Genomic DNA, 25,031 nt, shown 5'->3' with positions numbered 1-25,031 from the left:
TAAGTACTCACATGTGTAATATTTGTATAAGGATTAATACTGAAAAGTTGGTCATGATTAGCCAGAGAAATGATTTAGAATGACACATTTTATGCAGAAATACAATTTAGAAAGGGGATTGGCAAACTGTGACCATGAGCTAAATCCAACCTGTATTACTTTTGTAGTTTGGTTTAATATAGGCATTGAAAAGGGCAAAGAAAAATCTGGGTTCACCCAAGGATTTCTTTGTCTCCAAGTGCCCTTTGTCACTTCACTACGTCCTTGCCTGAGACTCATGTTCTGCCAAGTCAGAAGAAAAACTCTTCTTTATCATCTTCAAGAGTACTGTTTCCTTCCAATGATGACAGAGTGACAGATTGATTTTAATGCATGTTACAGTTTGGATATGAGGTGTCCCACTAAGAACACAGGTGTTAGTGCAGGATGGTAAAATGACAGATTATGAGAGCTATAACTTCACCAGTGGATTAATCCATTTGATGGGTTATAATTTGAAAGGTCTAACTGTTTGGTAACTATAGTTAGGTGGGGTATGATTGGAAGAAATAGGTCACTGGGGGCTTGTGTTTGGGTATTATATTTTGTCCCTGGCTCTTGCTCTATGCTTCCAGGCGCATTGAACTGAGCACCTTGCTGCCACCATACCCTTCTGCCATGATGCTCTGCCTCATCTCAGGCCCAGAGCAATGGGGCTGACCAACCATGGACTGACACTCTAAAACAGGAAGTGAAAGCTCTCTTCTAAGCTATTCTCCTCAGGTATCTTGGTCACAGTGATGAAAAACGCAATGAGCTTGCAGATTTTGCTGTGTTATTTTCCATTGTATTTCCTCTTCTAAGACTCTAACAATATATTATTTAATCATCTGAATAAATGACCCCAAATACCATGGGATGAAAACAAGTAGTCACACAGTAAGTATGGTGACTGAAATTTTCCTTTACTTGATACTTGAGCAAGAGATGGAAAAGTTTGATTCAAGAATGAGAATCTGACGATACTAACTAGTTTTGGAAGACAGCCCTTTGGGCCCCCAAACTTTTTTTTCCCCCTCAGTTCATTATACTATGAAGTGCAAGAAACTGGAAACTTAAACTCTCATGCTGAATCATATCTTTAGCAATTTCACTTAAGCCACAGGAGCTTTCTAAAAATATCTGTGGAAAGCCTCTTCCCCTGGCTAAAACTACTGTACAGTCTGGAGTTACAGAGGTAAAAGTCATTGGTGGCAAGGCACGCTAGCTAGCAAGAAGCCAATTATTTAATCCTGAATGAAGTTCCTTCTTTCTCTCTGGGCAAAACATCAATGTTTATTTGTTGTTGCGACACAGTTGTACAGCACCTCACAGCTTTCAAAGTGCTTTCCCACCCGTTAACCCCCAACAGTCCGGTAATGTCACAGTAAGAGTGAAAGAAGGTATTCTGTTTTTTAAATGTGGAAACTGTGTCACAGATGGTAATTTGTCTAGAGACACAACTGGCAAGGATGAAAGAAGAGATTCAAACTCTCAGGAACATCTTAACTCATTTTAAACAGTTCAAACACCTTTTTATTTTTTTGTCTTTACTTAAATGGCATCAGAGAAACATACTTCCTTTGGGAACAAGTGGGTATCGGGTGCTTAAGATACCTATTTATGATTTTAAAAAATTTGACTTTTAAAAGGAAAATAATAGTGCTAGATAAAGAAAAGTGTTATCCTCAAAATTTCATTATATTTAAGAGAATATCAGTATCTTTAGTTTCATAAGACCAGAACATGCCTATAACTTTTAATTCTGATCTTATTCTAGTTCCTCAAAGACTTAAAAACAATTTGCCTGACAATCATAACATGAAAGGCCCACACAAATATATAGTGTTCGAGTGGTAATGGAAAAGTCATTGTTTAAAAAGAACTCTTAGAAGCATTGTTTGGGGCAGGGGGTGTGGGTGGGGGTGGAATAATTGTTTAAAAATAACTCAAACACCCAGGCTTGGTGGTGCACAGAACCAGCTTCAGCAACTTAGCAAGCAAAGTCCTAAGCCACTTAGCAGACCCTGTTTCAAAAAATAAAAGATAAAAAGGACTGGGGAACGTGGCTCAGTGTCTCTGGGTTCAATCCCTAAGACAAAAAATAAATAAAACCTCTAAAAGGTTGTCTTTCATAATTATTGATGAGACAAGTGGAAATCCTATCTCTTAAAGAAAATCTCAGAAAAAAGCCAGTGACTTTGAGTGTATTTTTCTCCCCATTCTCTCCCCACCCAGGATTACTAAATCATTCTTTAAAAATGGAAAGACAACTTACTGAGAAGTCCTGAGGGTACTGTGAATATAATTAATTAGGGTAGCTAAAAACATTAAGACATAAGAAACTAATCATCTTTGTAATTTAAATGTGAGAGGCCTCCTGTTTTGAGGTTATTGGTAATAAGATCTTACCTTTTTTTAAAATGTTCTTTCATTTCTCTACCCTTTCTTCCCTGTGTCTTTTTCTTAGCCCTTTCTCTTCTGTTTTACCTTATCTATTAAGGTTCTTTTTTCTCTCCTTCCCCTCACAAGTCCTCCCCTCCTTTAATTTATAATAAAGAAGGAAATGTATGTGGTTAAAAAAAAATATGATCTTACCTTTGACCATACACTTCTGGTCCTTAAATATTATAGAACATGATAAAGTGGAAAAAATGTTCAAGTCAATGAGAATTCATAAATTAAGTCCCAGCTATACTAGTTTTGTGATTATAGACAAATATTTCAAAACAAAATGTTCTTTTCCAAAATTTAGACTTACAGTTAAGAGTGGACATCAGTGAACTATACTTTGCTTGGTACGGGGTAAATATTTTATGGCTCTTCTATATGTTAAAGTACAAAATTATAGTGAATGAGGTTACCTGACACATTCACCTTAGGGTACAGTTGTTAAAATTTTGTTTGATTTCCTCAAACCAGGATACAAAGGTGACACTTGCATTTCCTTTAGTCTCTCATTGAAGAGGTTCCTCCTTTTTCCAAACACTTGGTAAAGAAAACCAAGTCATTTAGGCTTGGTAGAATTGGCAATGATCCTCAATTTTGTTGGCTGTACCTCCACCATATTCTTTAACATGTTCTTCACTGCTGTGTACTTCCCACTAATGAAAAGATCTAGGGGCTTGAACAGATCCTAAGTTTCTGGTTTTGGTTTTTGGTAAGACACGGAATACTTTCCATTGAGTCCTATCGGAAGAAATGTCACTGTAAGATCATTCTAGGTTTAGGGGTTACCATCCTGATCCACCCATATGTTCCTCCTTAACTAAAAACTTCAGTAGCCATTGAGGATCATTGCTTAGATTTGTCAGTGCATCGGGAATTGCAAACTGATGATACTCTAACACTCCTTCTGAATACATTAATTGTAAATATTCTACAAAATTTTGCCCTCATCATATGATTATCTTGATGTAGGGCAGGATAAAATTTTTTCTCCAATTTAAGTTTGTAAAGGTGATCAAGTTGATCGATGTATTGGTTGCTGGTTTTAGTATCACTCTGTTTCAATACCTTTCAGTTATTATACTTTTCGATCATACGATTGTGCCCTCTATATAGGCAGTGGTCAGAATCCTTGCAGTTAGATCTGGAGCAGTGGTATTTGAGAGATTTCCTGCTTTGGTGATACTGAGGCATGACTATAATTTTTTTTGGTGTGAAACAGTACTGTAGTTTTGTTGGAGGGGAAAATATCTAATGTGTACATATGAATCAAATGATACAGTTCACATCTGCTTCAAAGTAAGCTGCGGCAAATAAGTTGGGGTAGAGAGTACCCCATAAATTTGTTCTCATGTTGATAAGCTTTGAAATAAGTGAAATGACAGTTACATTCTTGTTGTTCATTATTCTCTTGTACACATTTGAAAATTTCCACAATGAAGTTTTTCTTAATTTCCATTTTAATAAAAGTTAAAACAATCACTATTACAGAAAAATAAAACACACACACACACCCACACACCTTAAGTTTGGCTCATACCCAACAGGATTTTCAAAAAACGATATAAAAAAACTGCACGCAAGAGAAAAAAAGTAATGACTTCATGAAAATTTTGAATCTGAAGAGACAGTCTGAAAAAGTATGATTCTTAAAGTATTCTTTATTAAGATCATTAAAAGTTGTAGAAACAACTTTATATTATAAAGGCACAGGGAGACAGTTCTGATAAAATATTCAAATTAAACAGTAACTTACAGTACAAAAGACAATTTTAATGCACATACAAACCCCAAATGTCTGATTCAAAAATATTTCACTGCGTCTATTAATGGGCAATGATTAAAAATATAAATTGTTGCTGTATAATAAATATCTGATAGTGAACATCTTGATAGCAAAGTGAACAAAATATTTATTGCTTTTCACATACATATTTTTCCCTGTAATTTTACCTAATTCTTTATAACTATCTTCTCCTCAATCTTTTCCAAAGGTAAAAGAAATTCCACATAATCTCATGGAGGGGATGGTAGTCGTAAAAAACCACCTCAAAAGCAATCGCTGCGGGCAACGTTCTCACGACTCTGCAGTCGCGATCGCACTCACTCCTGCAAGACTCAAACACTGGCCAAGTCACAGACCGCTCCTCTGTGACTGGTATTCTAAGGTTCGTGATGAATACTTATCAAATATAAAGGGTGTTCAGTTTTGAAATTGTGGATTTTATTTGTAGTGTTGATTAAGAGGTGAATGTTGGAGAAAGATATTCTTATTCCCACACTTTCCAAAGTTGTAAAAGTCAGTATAGTAATATCTTCAGCACTTAAAACATTTCATTGAGAGCTATGCGATGTACCGATGTACAAAAATTAACATGATGCAGTCTATTTCAAAATGGGCATCTTCTTCCAGTTTTAAAACTGGGATAAAATATTGATTCCAACCGCCTTTTGTGTGTGTGCGTGTGTGTAGCAATCTAATTTTAGGTAGTGCAAGTAGAATTTCCATCATGATAATCAAATAATGGGAAAGCATCATACTTATTAATGCTTTTACAATTTAAGAAATACCTACATTAAAATACTTGATAAAAGTTACTTAACTATATCTATGTTCAGAAGGTGGATAGCAGCTACTAATGTGCCTGGCACAGAGTTGATGTTCAATAAATAGTTGCTCAATGAATGAAAAAGCAAAACTTGGCTTTGGTTGTGCATAATTTAATTATTTTTTTTACTTAGATAAAGTCAGTCTAGAACTAACTACTACACACTACACCAAACTTTGCTGTAAACAAAATAGCTTCAAACAGAAAAACATTACCTATGTTAGTGATAGTCAACTTATATACTATAACATTTTTTAAACAGACTATAAAATTCACGTATTTGTTAGTTTTTATCCATACTGAAATTTGATGTTTTGATGTTCTGATGTTTAGCAATTGGGTAAAGAAGACCTCAGTGGGCAGACTAGCTTCATGATAAAAATTACTAGTCCATACATAAATAAAAGGTTCTGATACCTGATAACACTCAAATTATGACTATCATGTTAATTCTGCAAAACTACCAACGAATATCTTTAAGTTACATATTCTTGAAAGCAGGAGCTTAACTGCCAACATTAAAGAGTAAACAGGGAGATCTGATTTTAATGACAGTTAAAATATTGGAAGATAAGAAAGGTAAGAAGGTGACCAAAACTATTTTGAATTCTAAACATAGGACTAGGTCTAACATTTCTTTGGCATGTGAATTACTATCTTGGGCTAGCTGAATTTTTAAAATACTGGGTAATATTACTTTTTGAACCAAAATTATCATCAAGGCGTAGATTGTTAGTATATAGTATAAGCTTGTTAAAGCCATTTAGTGTGACATTTTGCAACATACGCTACACTTCATGTTCAGTGTACATTATAATTATTGGCATAGAGGGATGTAACTCTTAGTAACCTGAAATAATATCATGCAATGGTAAAACCACAGAAGGTGAGGGGAAAATTATTTACATAATAAAATGTTTAGCTTTCTGAAAAAAGACAGTAAACCTGGGAATCCTGCCCTACCAGTAAATAGGTACCGCATAGCACTGAATGAACACTAATTAAAACTTAAATGAACATCTACAGTAACCTGAATGTGTAAAATTTAATTTAAAAACCCATAAAAATGAGGGAAAAAAAAAAACAAAAAACCTATACACCAGAAGGAAAAAGTGGCCTATAAAACAGGCCAATCTAAATTGACATTCAAAGTAAATGCAAGAGATTCACAAAATCATGATAGTAATGCAAACTAAGTTACCAAGTACCCTTTGATACACAAGCCAACGTAACTATCAGACTCATTTCCAATAGCTTAACAATATTCATTAATCCACTCAGGCATGGGGGTGGGGGGACAAAGCAGTCAATGATATCTCAAGTTTCCAAAGTACAGGAACATACTTATTTGCAGAAGCATCATGTGAATTTTGAAGTAATGTCTTATTTTGATGGATGTTAATGTAAGATCTATCAGTGCAAGTTTATCATCTTCTGAATGTAATACTTCCAAAGTTCATTTCTTCCAGATAGTTTTTGGTGGTTAAGTTTTGCCAGTGCTATTTAAATGGAGAAAAGGAAAACAAAGTTCACCGTAGACTACCTCACATTGTTACTTAATTGTGCTAGATACTCTCGCAGTTCTTTTGCTGCCTGGAATCTGCCATAGCGCTTCTGTGGGTTGGCACACTCATCCAGCAAGGCCTCGAGGCGGCCATCTTTGGCAATTTCACTTGGTGGGTCATGAAGGAGTCCTCCAGAAGTGCCACGCCAGGTGGCATGTCTGGATAAGAGGTTTTGACAAACAGCATAATAATTGTGGTCCACAGTAACACGGGCACAAAGAATTTCTTTTGAAAATGATAAGCAAGCCTCCTTATCACAGTCATCAAATTTGCTTTCATACCATACATCCCAGTTTTCAGGTTTATCTGTGGAAGACAGAAAAACAAAGAGAAAAATACATTTTAAAATAGAGTTCTCATTGCTTCCAAAAAAGAACATTTCACTAATGAACATGCAGTCTCTATTCTATACTATTAGGCAGAAGAGTGCATCATGAACATAAGCACTTAATCATGTCTTAGTTCACACCAGTAGTTACTGGGAGGCCATCATGTCACGGAGGCTCCGACAAGGCTCCCATCACTCACAGGCTCAGTGCAGTGATTTTCCATCACACACAGGAAGACTAAAGGATGACATAATGCTGCAGGACTGCAGAGATGCAGCACTTCTGCCTTATCTTATTTTGAGTCTTAAAAGATAACAAGTCTGAAAAGAAACAAGGGAAAACAGCATTCTAGGCCCAGGGTACAGTATATGCAAAGGCATTACACTAAGGGATTGGTTTGGCTGGTCAAGGAAACAATGAGAAGTTCACGTGGCTACGGTGTGAGACAGGTACCTGGAGAGGACGTATACATGAGGCTGGAGAGACTGTAACTGGAGTGATCATGACCGTGATTTGTTTTATAGAGAGAGAATTCTTGCTAAAGACCAAGAGACTAAAACACTAACTAAGGAAGGTCCAGAAAGAAAAGCCAGATTGGAAAAACATTTGACAGGTAAGAGGACAGTTAAGGTTAAGGTTTCAACTGGATCAGAAGGTGGGTGCTTATATAACAGTGTCAATGCTCTATAACATAAAGTAAACAAAGTAGCTCCAAGGCATTGAGGAGGTCACGTTCACATGTAACTAGAACTGGACTGGAATGGCATGAGGTCAGGGCCAGAGCACCCATACTGTTTGCTCCATGTGCTGCATGGAGACAAGGCTTGAAGGACAAGTCACTAGCTGTATGTGGAGGAGAGATGAGGCACTCAGGCAGAGGAATCCATTTGGAAAAAAACAGAAGTAGAAAGATTCCTTTGAGAAAACAAAAGGCCATAATTCCTGAAAATTATGAAGGGCAACAGACAGAGGGATATTAAAAATGAAGCATGACAGGGCCAAGTCATACAGATTGTGCCCTGGTGAGGAATTTGGATTTTACTTGAAGCACAAAGAGAAGTCATTAAACCACTTACTCAAGAGAGAGATAAGATCTGTTTTTCAAAATTTGGTATTGTAGTAAAAGAGCAAAGGAAGAAAGGATTTCAAAAAGTCGTTACTAATCAAGAGTCACTTTCCCAATTTAGTATTAGGTAGTTGCCAATGGCAAAGAAAATACCTAAATCAGATTCTAAAAAGTTAAGGAATGAATGGAAACAGGCAGAGATGGGTAAATCAGCAATACTTTTAAAAAACAATTGAAAGCAAGGAGAAGCTTATGTTTATGTGGAGGTAAAAGATTAATTTGAGTGGGAAGCTGAAGGTAATATAAATTCTTTTAGAACTACCGTCTAAAAAAAGAGATGAATATATATTATTTTAACCAAGTGTAAATGATAAAGAGAAGGACACTGAGGGAGTTGCCCCAGCAAAACTTCAATTTTCCTATGAGCAAAAAAATAAAAGTTATTTATTACAAAGTGAACTGAAAAGAAGAAAAGTGACTAGACAGGGCCTTCTGCAAAAGGACCCTATTTAGAAAGTCCAACTATGAGGCATTTGAGACAGCTGACCAGAGTTAAAGTAGCACTGGAGAACGCGCACTATATGAAATAAAAAATATAGATGTTAGATGGTTGGATTCATCTAAGATCAGGAATTAGCTGGTATAAAACTGAAATCAGTATTCCAGAAAAATGAAATACAAAAAATTATTTTTATAAATAAATTAATAAAATAAAGGCATTGTGTCCTTCTACAATTAAAAAAATATTTTTTAAAAATTATTTTTACAAACATTGGAATGAAAATTTTCAAAGTTCAGGCAAACTGCACAACTCTATGAACATACTAAAAGGAAGTGAATTGTACATTTTAAAAAAGAAAAGCCTGGTGTAAGGTGCTACAACATTCATAAGTATAGGAAGAGGTAAGTGAGGAGCAGAACATCCCAGCAGGGCATTCACTCCCTGTAGGAGGATCTCCGTGGCAAGTTAAGAAATAATCAGAAATCATGCAAAATGTCAGTGTACCTGAATATAATACTGTCATGTTAGCTGCATTCCTCAGATGCCATAAATCTGCAGCTTCTATTCATCCAATCCATATATCCCTTATATATCAGGGAGGAGATGGGATTAAAATATAAGATCCTCACCATGGACCAGCAACCCTGTGGTTTCTTTTCCTAACTTTCTTTTCCTAACAGAATTGGTTCTGAAATACAGACTTTGACACTTTAAAATTCCTATGGCATTAAATTTTCAAAATTTACCAGATACTCTGCCAACCTATCCTGTGGAGAGCTCACAAATAAAATGGAGAGCAAAGTGTTGGGTGAGATGTAATAATAAGAATGTCAAACTAAAATCAGAGATGCAGTGCTAGGAATCACCCAAATGGCTAAAAACAAAACCAAACATCAGTGAGGAACCCCAGAAAACAACAGAACATAAACCAGTGCTTTAAGAGACCCCACAGAAAAACGAGGCCTCCATGAAAGGAGGCAGACTTTCTGGCAGACTTTGACAAAATAAACTTAATTCTGCATTAGACTCCTAATCCACAGAAGGTAGCACATTGTATGCAAAAGACATGTACACACACACACACACACACACACACACAAAGAACATCTGTGTATATATTAAACTCAAAGGATATTTTACTACCTATGGAGAAACTATGACCAAGAATAGGAGTATAACAAATTAATATTTGCTAACATTGGTTATCTAAAGAAAGATGCAAGGTTGCCATCTAAGGAGGAAATTTAAGGCTTGCTTCATATAAATAAAAACATTGTTTCAACAGAAAAAAAAATGTGAACAAAACAAATTTAAAAGTTACATACTTACTTTGTCTAATTAATCTTTTGTCAGCAACCAAAACATTTTCGGCATCCACAATGATTACCTTCCCATCTCGAGGACCAACTGCAAAATTGTCAAAGCTGACGTCCAGGAGGTAGAGTGCAAATTCAAAGTCATTGTTTGTAAGCTGCTCTGCTATTTCCATTAACTGCCAGGCAAGGTCAACTCGTTTCTCCCATGGTGCATTGAAGTAACTCCAAAGTTCTTCTCCAACATAATTTACAGCCACCATTCTTCCACAAGCTCCAAGATATTTTGCAAATGGCCAGCCTTCATCAGATGGAAAACTCTACAAAAGAATTAACGTTATAAGATGATATCCTCTTAGTAGAAATTACTTACTACTAGAAATGACTGGATTTTCTCGTTATTGTCAACAGCTCATTAAAGATGAACTTAATTTTTTTCCCCTCTATCTCATACCATTGCTATGGACCTGGAAAAATGTAAATGATGAACTCTGTATTTTAAAGCTAAAATAGATTTGATGAGACTTGCTTATCAAAATCTCAAAACCAAACTGATTGATCAAAGATAAGTCACTGTCTTTATTGCCAAATCTCAAGTATTTATACTTTCCTATTATCTTCTTGACTTAGGGAAGTAAAATCAACCAATCCATTCTAGTGAGTGGAGAGCAGTGCAATCTATTAACCAACAATTACTTACCAAGCACAACATACTATTCTATGCTGATAATAAGAGTAAACTAAACAAATAGTTTCTTGAGCTGTAAGCTTTTATTTTATAAGACTAGACAGTCACCTAACAATTATGAGTACAATAAATGTTAGTTACTAATACGTGGTTCTGGCCCTAGAGAGCATTTAAGAGGGGTCTTACCTAATCCAGAAACAGGGGTAGAATTCAGGGAAAGACTCTGGGGGCTTTTAAATACATCCCAAGGTGAAGAAGGAACAAACTGATCCCTATCAAGTCTACCCCCATTCCAAGCATCTTTGGATGGTATTATTTCACAACATTTTCTGTTCACCTTGGCCCAGCCTCAAAATTAATTATTTTTCTCAGTTTATCAAGATTTTCCAATGGGTTTTATAACTGCTGGAAGGACTGTCATCTTAAATCAAAAGAAAAATCTTCCATAACCATAAGCAAGTCATTTTCAACTTAAGTAAAATGATGGGTTTTATCCAAGATACTTTCTACTGCTAAAGCACTAACTACAAAATGAGCACTGGAAGAAAAGAAAAAAAGCATGGTAAGTGTTATCTTAGATGACAACTTAGATAAGATCATAAGACCAGAGGTGTTTTAAGAGCCATTTTAGCCTAGCACTTTTCTTCAGGTTGGAAAAGAAAAATTTTGAGCTGTTTACATAATCACTACAAGGAAACGAAGGTGAACTGTGAAGACAGTACTAAGTACATAACCTTATAACAAAACACTATGGAAAGAACATGAATGTGGCTACTTCCATTGCTAAAATCTGAACAATCTATAACACTTAAAGAGCTCGAGGCTCTTCTTGTGTTTCTTAAGAAGCAATATTAATTTTACCCTGAGCTTTGTCAAAACATAAGATCCTTACATTAAAATTTTTATCAACTATAAAACAAAAAAAATTTTTTTTAAGAACTAAACTTTACCCATAATTTCCCGTTTTCAAATTTCCTTTAGGTATTGGGAAAAGTGACAGGTTGCTCTTGTCCGAAATGTAGTACATAAACTGGTAACCACACATTATTTTCAATATTTTCTCCCAATTTAAAATACCTCATGACCTTGACATTTTGGTGACACAATGACAAAAGACTTAACTATTATTCAGAAGAACTCATGTATAAAGCCCCTGACAAAAGAAAAGGAAAACACTAAAAACATGTAAACATCTGAAATCACATAATTTTGTCATGCAAAAAATAAAACAAAAACTCCTCCATACACAATTAATATTATTCACATTCTATACTATAGAACAGATACAAACATATCTGTGAAAATAAAATGGTCTTTGACAACAGGAGAAAAGGGAACCCTGCCAACATCTGCACATATACAAATGCCTCCTTGTTTTTGGAGCCTTTCCAACTGGCAAACGACAGTCAAATCTACACTTCATTACCCAAGTCCCTCACAGAACAGTGTAGAATATATGAACAAATGTCACATTGAGCAGCTTTATATTCATATAGCGATTCTGACAATTCTAACTAAAGCCTAGTTATGCCTCATTTTATAAAGGGCACTACAATTCTTTCATATAGTTTGCTACCTAAACTTTTGGAAGAATTTTAATAAAATGAATTCATACCATTTGCTCACATGACAAGAATTTTTCATTGCATAATCAAAACAGTAAGATGTCCTTAATGAAAACAGAATTCTGTTGAACACTTTATATTAAAAAAAAAAAAAAAAAGCTTAAGTTAGGGAAGCCAAAATATTTGTTATTTGCATTTTATGCAATTCTGGCTTAGAACCAAATTATTGTGGTCAAGTAGAGTTTGAGAGAGAAAACTCAGAACCCAAATTTGTTAAATATATCAAGCAATATAAAAAACAAACTATTCCTGATTACCAAACTCCCTCAGGTCACAAAACACAGTAGCTAGGTAGAATAAAATGCTTAATATAGACTAGGTCTACATTTTCTTATTTAAAACTAAATCTAAAAGCCAGATTTTTAAATTGCCCAGAACAAGCATAATTTGATGTAATCTGAAATGATATGATTACTTTAATGAATTATTTACAATTGAAAAAATCCACAAATACTTGCAATTGAAGAGAGGAGTTAAAACAGACTAGAACCAGTTCTAATTGGATCAGAGGTACTCACTTAATTTTTCAGGGTTTATAATTAAGCTTGAATATATTTCATAAAGTATAATGTGTAAAGCTTTTTAAATTAGATACTGGTCAAAATTCTACAAAGGCACATAACAAGTACAAAACTATATATTTACTTTTTTGAAATTATTGAAATATTTTATTTTTAATTTTCAGAACTTAAAAAGCTACAATACCTTATATAAACTGTTAGCAAGACAATTGACATCTAATTAATCTAATATAACATTAATGTTTGTTTTCCTTTTCTTGGAAATACTCAAATGCACTTATTTCATATCCTTCAGAAAACACTAAAGGATATTTGTATTTAGCAATTTCTGTGAAATTGATAAGCAGAAATAATACATTCGTGTTTTTCAAGAACTTGAAATATTGTTACATGCCACCTTACCATTTTTCACAATGAGAAAACAGAAAATTATATATAATCAAAAGGAGCAAGCCTGAATCTTTTATTCTCTTTGTCAACAGAAAACAGATTAAGTGTGGGGATCAACACACCCATAGACACAGATGACTTATGTTTTTGACCTTTAACTCTGGCTCAGGAGATAATAAATAATGACATACAATCTATTGGTAAATATGAATTCCTTATCAAATTTATATTTACTTTTATATTTATTATATTTTTTATATTATTGTGTTTATTATTTTTTAAAAAGTAAGTTGGTGAAAACACAGAGAAGACTTCTACAGACAATTACTACAAATGTAAAAATTCAAAACAGAAACTTGCACAGGGGATATAAAGCTCAGTGGTAGAGCACTTGCCTAAAATGTATGAGGGCCTGAGTTCAATTCCCAGCACTGGGGGAAAAAAAAGAAATTTGAAGTATTAGGCCAAACTGGTTAATTTCAGCCAAGATTAAAATAAATATTTCAAATATATATATATAAATTACTATGTCTAGGTATCTTTTACTTATTCATTTATTGGCAGCAAAACCTCATGCCACTTCTTAAATATCATAAAATACAGACATTATCAAGAGCAATATTGTGTGCAATGACAGTACCTTAAAATTTCTGAAAAAAGTAAAAAAAATCACCACGGTTATCATCCACTATATGAAAAACTAGAATTGAGGTGACAAAATTTATATAACCAATATTATAGTAAAGAATTTGAATATTTATACTTTATATAATATTTAACAAAATGTCTACATTTAAAGGGCAATACACTACAGTACATAAATAGAATAATGGACTGAAAATTACATTAGATATTGATGTCCACTTCAACCTCTATATCTCAGTAGCTATAACTGTAGCAAAATAATAACTTTTTTGAGCTTTGGGTTTCTTCCTCTGTAAAAGTGGAATAGCTATACCACAATATTCATTAGGCAATCCAAGGAAAAAAGACATGACATTTTGTGAATTAATTTGTAATTATTTCTTTATAAAAACTGCTTACTAAAGCCAGAACTTTAATAGGTGTTATTTTCCTAACACCTACTAAAAGGCATTTGCAAATAACAAACACATTCCAAACATAACAAGGAACCACCAAATTAGAAAGACATCTTCACTGCCCTCTGGTATCTCCTAATTTATAATGGGATATACAAATTACTTCCAATCTCTAAGAATATACAGAGTATCCAATGTATAGAGATTAAGAACATAAGAATTAAAAACTTGGTAACATGCACACACATAAACAGCACTTTAAGTTGCTTTCAACTTCTTTTGGGTAAGTACTACAAGGCAAATTTCAAATGCTGGCATAACCTATTATACCTAAATGAAAACCAAATTATTATATTTTAATAATCAATAAAATGAGAAAATGTGAATGCAAAGAAATCTAGAGTTAGAAGGTACCTGAACTATAAATCTAACTAAATCTTAGTAGTACAGTGTTAATTTACCTAAAGTCATACAGATAAGAAGCAATACCCAAGCCAGTTATAATTCTTTTTGAAAGAGTCAAAATGAATTCAAATGATAGGTTAATACAACTTTCTGATTTAATACTCTTCTGTTTAAGAATTTTTCAAATTTTCGAAAGGCAACAGTGCATATGCTACATAGCAGCGTCCCACAAGCAAAAATTATGCTGCCAAAATAAAGTAAGATTATTCACTCTATGAGATCTCAGGCTGAGCCTAAAAGATGAGTATAATATTAGAGAGACTGGGAATAGAGCAGTCAGAACATTCCTGGCATATGTTAAAGTGAGAAACTGTCTTCTTGATAATGAAAAAAAGGCCAATGAAGCTGCAGAGAAATGAATGAGGGAAATGGACTGAGAGAATGGAGTCGAGAGAGAGAGGTAAGGAGCAGAGCATGGCGGGGACCCAGGAAAAAAACAAATATATGGCAAAACCTTAATGTTCCAGATTACTTTACGTACTAGAGTTAGCCAGGATCCTGTAGTATGGTTCTAAAATAATCACAATATTATTTAACCTGCCAGGTTAATAAGGGCATTTTATTCTAAATGTCTTAACAGTCATGGAAAGAGAAGCATGGATATTTGAGTAGAAATACATAAAAGAGTATCTTTTGGATTTACTTATTTAGTTTCAGACAATGAATGACAGGAGACTCATAGATTAAATTAAGGTCAACCCTAAGAGTGCTTACATTCTATTGTCTATCTAACTAAAAAAGGTGTTCATTTGGAAACTTTAAAAGAAAGAAAATTATTTTAATGTAAGAAATATACAATGTTTTATAATCATTACCTCACCACAATGCATTAAAAGAAACAACTTTGCAGTTCACCTAAAAAGACAAAATGAGTGCATACAAAAATGAAAGCATACAGAGCAAGAATGTATTATCACTTGACTGATCCTTATTTTTTTTTTTTTAAGGAAGGAATTCCTAGTATAAACAACTTCAAAAAAGTCTATTAGTAATCAAAACATACAATCCAAAATCTGGCTATTAGATTATCTGCATAACTGGCATTTCTGCATAAAATATGAAATGCAAACTTGAAAACACTTTTAGAAAAGTAAATGTCATCAGAAGTATAGGAAATGTTTAAACGTTTGATTTAAAATCTTAAATTATTTTTAAAAGCCCACATTTGAACGATATCCCATTGTGGTGATGCATGTTATAACAGCTGTTCATACAGATTAGTCAACTGTGCTGTGCTGGTGACAGACGAATGTGTTCACAGTTTTGTGAACTGTCTGGAGGGAGAATACAGTAAAATTACTGGGATGATTTAATGGTTACCTAATTTTTGTTGAAATTTCTCTAAGACCTTAACTTCTTAATTTGCCAAGTAGTGGCCAGAATCCACAGCAAATACTGTAAAAGAATAACAATCTCAAAATCTACCTGTTTGATGTCCCATTTATCATGAAATTATTTTCTGAATGCCATTTTCAACCCACCTCCAATTTCAACAATATTAAGCAATGTCTTAAAAATAGCAAAATTGTGTTTTTACTGAAAATCATGTCCAATAGCTGTATCTAAAATTGGAAAGAAAAGTCAAAACATGAGCAACAAAAAAACTAGCTAATTTTAATAGAAATAAGTTGCTTTTTCAGAATAAATTAAGAAATGATCCCCCCACCCCAAAAGACTCATTTTGTTATAAGTTTTAAATATGGGTACATTTACTAATCTCAACTGACCTTTTCTTACATACTGTCACAATCAGCAACTATGATCCACATTTCTAACTCATATATATAACTACAAGCATCACACTCAAACATTTATTTCCAATAAAAACAAAATTTCAAAGAAGTAAAAAGACACGTTTCTTTTGGACCTAATAACCTAAGAATGCTATCTTGCATAGTAGATCATGCCTGTAATCCCAGCAACTTGGGAGGCTGAGGCAGGAGGATCTCAAGTTCAAGGCAGCCTCAGCAACTTAGCAAGTCCCTAAGCAATTCAGTGAGATCCTCTCTCTAATAAAATATTTAAAAAGGGCTAGGGATGTAGCTGGGTGGTTAGCCGCCCTGGGTTTAATCTCTGGTACCCCACCCCACAAAAAATGTTACCCTACTTTCCTTAGTCAAGGTCTGATTTCTTGAAACAGTCTGCAAAACAGGAAAGTACTAACTTCCTTGGTTCCTTTAAAACACAAAATGAATTAACAGCCCTTCAGAGAAGGATGGCAAAACATCTACTAATGGCATAGCATCTCCTTCCATTAAATATCAGGTGCCTGATTTCAGATTAGTATTCTTGTTGCCTCAAATTTAAGATAGCCAAAGCAAAACTTTGGGTTTCCCCAATCTGTGTTTTCTCATCACAGTAGGGAACACAATAGTTGCTCAGACCGAAAAAAAAAAAAAAAAAAAACATGATAATCATTTATTTTTCCCTTTCCCTCTTCTCTTAACCCAACAGCAAGTCTTACAGATTCTATTTCTCAGAACTATACCAGGTCTGACTGCTTTTTATAACCCCGACTACAACTACCTTGTTCCAAACTACCAAGCTTCTTTTCACAAGCTAGGGCAAGATGTTTCTCTTGCCCCTTGTAACTCATTCTCCACAAATCAGACCCTATTAAAATCACGTCTCTGATATCTCACTGCTCTGAAATAAAATCTTAGCTCATCAAGTGTGGTCACAAGACTACACAGGATCTAATCCTTTCATACCTCTATCTTAAACTCTACTAAATTCCCTATACCCGTGTTTGATACTCTTGCCTAAAAACATCTTAGCCACAGAACTGCACACCATTGGCTTTTCCTCATCATTCACACCTCAGATAAAATGTCACTCTTCTTGACCACCCCATTTAAAGTACTAGTTTATTCCCAATCCAACTTTCTTATCACCAGAGATCTTCCTTGTTCTCTTTTTAGCATGTAAAATTTGAAATTATTGCTGCCTACACTAATGCTACTGAAAGCAAAGGCTATGCAAACTTGTGCCCTGGCCTGTCTGACTTACTGTATTCGAGGGGTGTATAGATCAGTTTGGGGCACTACTGAGCAATGCCAGGCAATTCTTGTCAGATCTCTTCAAAGCTAAAACTCCAAAAGAGCACTAGCAGGGAAAAATACGAAGATCCTAAAGCATTATACCCACCTCGGATGATAAATCTTTTAAGATTTTGAGTCTAAGAATCCAGACATAACCTCTATTTTTTTTTAGTAGGATATTAACCAAACTACTAAATACAATTATTAAACTACAGTAATGATTTACATATTTGCTTTGTATTTCTAAATCCTTATCTGAACCATTTTCTACACTACTTATTCTATTCATTTTACTTTTATATGGGACAAATCCCTAATTCCCTTTCCATTACTTTCCAATAAACTATAGCCTAAAGAAATAGCTATGTGGTTACTTATGATGTGTATATATGTAAGGCAAGTGACATCTGAATATCCTCCACACAGTAAAATTTATGCATTTCTGAGACAGATGTCAAAATAATGCAATAAAGAATTTTTCTCCTACTATAGATGTCTGAAAATGAAATAGCTGACTTGCAAAGAATATACTGTAAAAAGCTTTACAATTATAGATATTTTACTATATTACTTGAATAATCCCACCTCCTTTAATGTTTTTAAAACAATTGTTAGATAACTCATTTTATTGATTAAAAAACTCAGGATCTGAAACACTGTGATTTGCTCAATGCTATTCAACAACTCTGTGGTATTATACAGAATATGAGTGGGAAGGTATTTCAGTACTGTCCTCAATACTCCTGCTACCCCGCAACTTCATACTGGCAAAATTCCATTTATTCTTAGAACTTAATTACCCCCTGAAACTTTCCCTCATACCCATTCCTATCAAGATACACCCAGATGTCCCTCCCTAAATGAGTCATCTGGCAATGTGCACATATCTGTATTTCAAGGCTTATTATGTTATATGCATCGTAATGTGCCGTACCTCATGCACACACTAAATTGCACAGTAAGCTACTTTTTGCCTAGGGTTGTCTTTCCAACCTTTCAGTTCAAATGCCTTGTAATAAGACTATTTGCCAAACGAGCAAACAAAATTGTTTGTGACTGTTAACAGTTGTGACTGTTAAGTCCACAAAGTCCCAGGTATTTCACAGATAACTTCCTAACAAGAATCTGTTAATTGGATAGAAGATTTTAAAATACAGTTTATAACATTATTAGTTTATAACTAGGATGAGTACCATCCTCATCTTACACTAGCAATTTTCAGTCTTTAGACATTTTTAAGCCATTTATTAAAGTTCACTGTATGTGTAAAATAATGAAGGCTTTACACTATAAGGTCACTATTAACTTAATATATAAGTAATGAGTAGAAAGTTAAGAAATAAAAAGTCAGCATTCCATGAATAGTTAGCAGCAATGACAGTAACATAGGAATTAGGCCAGAGCCCACAAGCCAGAAAAACAGAATAAAAACCAGTCTGACAATCTCCTGGGAAACTGGCCACCCGTATCCAGAGAGCAGAACCCCACAAAAAAACAAGCTTACTATTCCCCAGCTACATGTGTGAGGAATAAGTACTAACTCACACAGCAGAAATATGAAGAACAATCAAAGATCAGACAGAAACCACAGAAAAGACAAAATTAATAACGGTTAAAAAAGATTTGGGGAAATCCAGAAACTAGACTAGGGTGTCAAATGATTATGCTACACTGATCTTAATGTAAATACTTCTTTCTAGAGTTTAAAATTTAAAACACTCCCTCCTTTTTGGAACCTAAAGTACATAGAATTGTTTTATTATTTTTGTTTATTCATGAAGGATATTCAAGTCAAAAGTATCAATGAAACCTTGAATAGAAAAGCAGAAGCTCGAAATCTTATGATCTTATTAGAGAAGTATTCTATTCAAAACTACTTCTAATGTGCTTGGAAGCCTAAATCTGGGAATACAGTTATTAAGCAGCAGCCAGTGGAAGAAAAGTAGGTGGGCGCTCCCTCAGCTGCTGCTTGAAAAACTCTTAAGGAGAGTAGTGAACATCCTTCCTACAAACACTCTTGTCCCACAAGACCCATTTAACTCTAGTTTTTTTCCCTTAATGGAAATCTCTGGTTTTTGTTTTAATCTGACTTCATGCGTGTAAAAATCTAGGGCTAAGGGAAAGGACTTGAAAGAAAGTTATCTATCCTAGCCTCTAACTCACATTCTAGCAGTGACCTTGTACACAAATCCAAAATCCTCTTTTAGAAAAGCTTAATTAGATCCATCAATTAAAGCCAAACTCGGCAAACAACTTAAACAAGAAAAAACAAAAATCTTTATAATTTTTCAAATCAAGGATTTGAGAGCCCCAGGATGTTGGCTCTGAAAAGGAAAGAACTTAACCTAACCAAATAGCCTCAATTTACAGAGACGAAAGTGAGTTCCACAAAAGTGCTTACCAACTTAACCAAAGTAGCCATAATCTTTTCCTTGTTGATTTCAAAAACTGTTTTCAGCAGTGCACTTCAAAGTATATGTCGCTCTATAAATTATCATAAGACAAATATATAATTCACTCAATGTATGTATAAAAATTCATTCCCTAATGTAAGAACAGACGAAATCAGTATAGCTACAGGTGTGGTTGACAGTCAGAATCATCATTTTAAGATGATCCATATCCCAAATAATCTTCAAAACAGCTCATCAAATGCACTGGATAATTAAAGTTACTACTTTTATCTTATTCACTAACATAAACAGTACTTATGATGTATCAGGCCCTATATAAATAGTTTCCAGAGATTTTGCCATTAATAAGAAATAAAATGAAAGCTTAGAAAACATCTTAAGCAATGAGAGTTACATACTATAAAATTTAGTCCTGTTAAAACTATGATTCAAAAAGTTTAAGGCAAAGGAAGTTCTACAAATACAACAGTAAGACAAATTCTTAGCTCCTTCTCAAGAGCTTTCTTCATTTTTTATAAACAAATCCATCCCCAGTACACCCAGGTCAAAGTCAGAGATACTGTCTGGGCTTCAAGAAATTCAAACAGCATAAAATTCTTCCTGCTCCCACAGTCCTCTGTAATTCAAGAACAGGTTAAGTGCAAATACTAACAGAAAATTTACCAGCAAAATAACTTGTCATCTGGCCAATTACCATGACACCTCAATTTTTTAATATTCCAAGACTGCAATCACACAATACAAAAATCAACAGTGTCTTTCTTCCCTCACAGGACTATGGCATAGTTGGCATTAAAATACACCTCTTGGTGAAGTGAAATAAAAAAAAAAGTGAGGAGGAAAAGAAGGTATCAGAATAGAAGGTTAAAGTACTACCAGCATTATCTTGTTGCTTGAGGTTTATAAATTTTTTTCAGAAGACAATTCTATGTCAGAAAGAAACATTCCTAAGAGCTAGATAAGCTGCTATAAACTATTAAAACCATCCAACAATAAGATGAGAGTGTGTACCCATACTACTTCCTTCATACTGGGAAATTTATATTACAAATCTATACAGTCCAGCACAAAATCTTACAGATAATTCCTTTCACATCTCCTTTCAGGCGCAAGAGAAACTTTAATTTTTTATTGTTTCTTAAAATCAGAAGAAGCAAATGGGTTACATTAGTATGTGTCCTTAGTTCTTTCTGTAGTATTTTATCAAAAGAGATTTTAAAATACAGGTTTGGAAGCATATTTACTATACACACTTTCGTTAGGAACAGTTTGAGAAGTTAGTTCAAAATTAATTTCCGAAGTAGATAATTTTTGGACAGTAGAAGATAAGAAAAATCTAGTTTCTCATCAACTTTCCAAAAATTCATTAAGTAGCTCCCTCTCCTGGAAAAAAAAAAAAAAAAAAAAAAAAAAAAGGAGTTCCTCTTTAAGCTGTAAAACACACACTCATACCCTTTATTTAAAAGTACATGAAGCAGAAAATGTATTTAAGTAGAGAGCCAAATTTGAGTGATATTTTCTATCAGCATTAACATCCTAATATATCATAAGCAGCTATAGTTTTATAGAAACTTGTATATACTAAAAAATGTATAGTGTTTGTCTACCTAACAAAAAGTTAATTAGCCTCACGATTTGACTTACTGTGTAAAATTCTGTACTTCAGAACAATTTTGAGATTCTTTTCATTTTAGTGATTTTATACTATCATCAATCCTCAATTATATAACTCATACTTCTTAACTTTTACCAAAAATCAAGTGATTCTTTAAGGAAAGAAACAGTTCTATGAAGATGTCTTATTTTAAAAAGTCTTGTTCTTAATCTTTACCAAGTTAAAGAATAATTAACAGATCAATATGACTGATTGGTAAAGACTCCAAAATATATATTTCACAGTATGTGATTAGCTATGAGGCATTAGTACCATTCCTGAAAACTGGGATGTCTAAATTAAAAATGCAATTTAAAAATATGAGTCTACAAAGTTGATACATATTTTCCCCATACTACAAACTACCCATTCACTCAGAGTAACTAAGTTTTCAATAAGAAAATAATTGTGATTTTTGAAAATACTGTTCATTGCTAAAGATGAAAATAACTCAAAACCATCAAGTGTAATGCAAACTGAAAATGTCAAGAGAACTTCAAACAAAATATAAATGCTCCCTGAATAAAGAAGATTTAATAGTGTAAATCACATACCAGAGTTTCTTAAACTCAGATACCATGACTATGTGTATGTTTATAAAGAACTTGATAGGTTTGAAAATATCAGTTCTAATTTTATCGGTTTCTGATACATCAATACTCAGAACTACCTGAAAGAAATCTTTCAATTGGCAGTCAGTATTTTAAATGCAGGAAATGTATTACTGAGATAGTTCTTTACTGAAGTTTGGGGTCCCAGAGATTTTTGACAGACCATCTACTTCAGCAAACTACACTGCTAAAGCTTTTCAATGGAAGAACCTTGCTGAGATAAGCAGTCAGATTGCTATTCCTTAAATCGCAAAGATATTTAAATGAAAATAAAATTCAAGTGTCTATATATCATAAACATGGACTCGACCTTAAGAAGACTGACTAGTTTTGGAACTAGGGACTAAAATAAATTTCTTCAAGTAAGTTTAACTAGCCTTAGACATCATTCACTGTTCAAAGACACGGCACCATTTAATACGCAATATGAACTTTAAAAATAACTCATTACATGTGCTCTATGCCACCTTAAAATCGAGCTTAAAATTGACTAATCTTCGTTTGAGGCAAAACATTTCTGTTATGATTATTTGGCCAAACTAAGCAAACAAAGCTGGTTTATTCTAGCTAAGATGAGCAGTGGAGAACTTGAGAAATGAAAACAATGTATAAACGCTGCACATTCCCATAAGTGCATTTTAGATTAAAAAAAAAGACACTGTTTACAAACCCTCCAGCCATTAGTGACATTCTTAGCAGAGCAGAAAGGGCATTGAACTATACACCAAAATTACATGATTAATTTTGAGCCACTCCCCCACCCCCTTCTATTTGAAATACAGCAAAGGTGGCATGAAAAGCGAGCACAGTAACTTTTCCCGGAGTATCAAGGCGGGATCACAACCTCGCAGCTGCAATCGCTACCCAAGGACACCACGTTACAGCCGGCAGTGCAGAAACTCAACTACTCCGAAGGCAAGCGTTTTTTTTTTTTTTTTTTTTCTTTGCTGTTACCAGTGAAAAGATTCCATCCTACTCCCCTAAAAGGGCCATTTACTTTCAAAATAAAGTCAAAAGGGCGAAATAACGCAATAAGGCAAGACGCCAGAACCTCCTTCCCCATTTCTGGCCGGCCTAACGTTTCACCTCCTCCTTTCAGGCTGATTAGCAGATGAACAGGGCAGGTCACAGATCAGGATGAAAATGCCCGGCGTGGCCTCCGCGTCCCGCGGGTCCGCAGCCTCTACTCCCGCCCACGGCAGGACTCCCGGACCCGCCCCGCGCGGACCACGGAGCCATCCTGACCTCATCTTCCCCCGGCCCCGTGGGCTTCCTGAAAGACTGTCGGGTACCTGAACTGAGAACTAAAACAAAGACGGACTCGGGCCGAAGTTAGGCCGGCCACCGGGGCGCGAGGGGAGGCGCGAGCGGGCACGAAAGCAGGCGGGCGCGGGCGCCGGGACCCGCCGCCCCGCAAATGAAAGCAGACAGGCCGGGCGGAGGGCGGAAGGGGACTCGCTGGAGAGACATTTTGGGAGCGCGCGAGGCGCACTCCCTCTGGCGTTGAAGGATCCGCAGTCGAATCTGGGAAGCGCCCGAGAGCGGATGACAGGCGCAGCCTCTCCAGCCGCGGGTCGCCGGCGCGCCCGGCGCCGCCCCTTCCCACGCCCGCCGCCCCTCCGGCGGCGCCCCCCGCCGGCCCGCGCCTACCTGTAGCACCAGCGGCTCGGGGTTGAAGGCCAGGGTCAGCAGCAGCTGCATGCGCTCCGAGTCCTTGAGGTTGCGGAGCAGGAAGCTGCCCGAGTCCTTGGTCTCGGCGTAGCGGCGCACCAGGCGGTCGAGCAGGCGCTGCGAGGGGCAGTGCACCAGGTCCGACCAGCCCTCCACCGCCTCGGGCGTGAGCAGGCGCACGTCGCCGTTGAGGCGCGCGAACTCGGTGCGCGGCATGGCCTGGAGCAGGTCGCAGCGGGGCCGGCCGGTGGCCCGCTTGCAGATGCTCTGGTCGAGCTGCGCCAGCTCGCGCTGCGAGCCGAGGCGCTTGAGCACCACTCGGCGGCGGCCGCCCTCGCGGGGCTCGCCGTACTGCGCGAAGTAGACGTTCTTCACGTTGAGGAAGTCCAGCAGGCGCAGGCGGCCCCACGCCTCGAACACCACCTGCCCGTTGAGGAAGCGGCGGCACCAGCTCGTGCCGAAGCACGCCGGGCACTTATTGAGCTGCAGGAAGCGCCGGTCGGTCAGCTCGTTGCGCTGCCAGGAGGCGAGCAGCGACGGCGAGTGCAGCACCATCAGCACCAACAGGCTGCCCAGCGCCGCCAGCTTCAGCGAGCGGGACAGGCGGCCCAGCTTCGGGGGCACCAGGCGCCACATCCCGCCCGCCCGCCCGCACCGGGAGGGCGAGGGCACCCCGGGGCGCCCCCACCGCGCCGCGGCACCGAGAGCGACCGCAGGGACCCCGGGCGGGAGAAGGCGCGAGGGCGCGGGCCGGGGCGGGAGGCGGAGTAGGTGTGTGAGAGCGCGAGGAGGGAGCGGGAAGGAGCCGGCCGCGCGAGCTGCGACTTCTCCCAGTCACTAGTCTCCACAACTCTCGGGCTCCCTCCTCCGAGCTCCCCGCCCTCCGACTCCGGCGGCGCCTCCTCCTCGCCAGCCAAGTTATAGAGGAGCGGGAGGGGGCGGGAGCGGGGGACCCGGCGGCCGCGCGCACGCGGCCGCGCGCACGCGCACTGCCCGCTCCGGGCGCGAGAGCTGCGGCGGCGCCGGTCAGCCGGCAGCGAGCGGGAGAGCGTCCGCGAGGA

The 25,031-nt window shown here is 36.6% G+C and overlaps 1 protein-coding gene across 2 annotated transcripts in view; it reads right to left on the bottom strand.

Annotated features, from left to right (window-relative positions):
• The window catches only part of DIPK2A (divergent protein kinase domain 2A), a 45,705-nt gene extending 20,956 nt beyond the window's left edge, over window positions 1-24,749 (bottom strand). Inside the window, exons 1-3 of one of the 2 annotated variants that reach the window (XR_013757285.1) lie at window positions 23,950-24,749; window positions 9,867-10,170; window positions 4,593-6,946 (exon numbers count right to left, since the gene is read on the bottom strand). Coding sequence is in view for 1 of the 2 variants with exons in the window: in XM_079100657.1 (XP_078956783.1) it covers window positions 6,615-6,946; window positions 9,867-10,170; window positions 23,950-24,606 (1,293 nt within the window). In the remaining variant the exon portion in view is untranslated. Of the gene's footprint in view, window positions 1-4,107; window positions 6,947-9,866; window positions 10,171-23,949 lie in introns of those variants that run through there. The other variant, XM_079100657.1, reaches the window with a different exon arrangement.
• Window positions 24,750-25,031: the final 282 nt, after the last annotated feature.

Source organism: Sciurus vulgaris (assembly GCF_902686455.1).
Source record: "Sciurus vulgaris genome assembly, chromosome: 10".
In the NCBI taxonomy this organism is placed as follows: Eukaryota; Metazoa; Chordata; class Mammalia; order Rodentia; family Sciuridae; genus Sciurus; species Sciurus vulgaris.
This window is presented reverse-complemented; position numbering and strand designations above follow the sequence as displayed.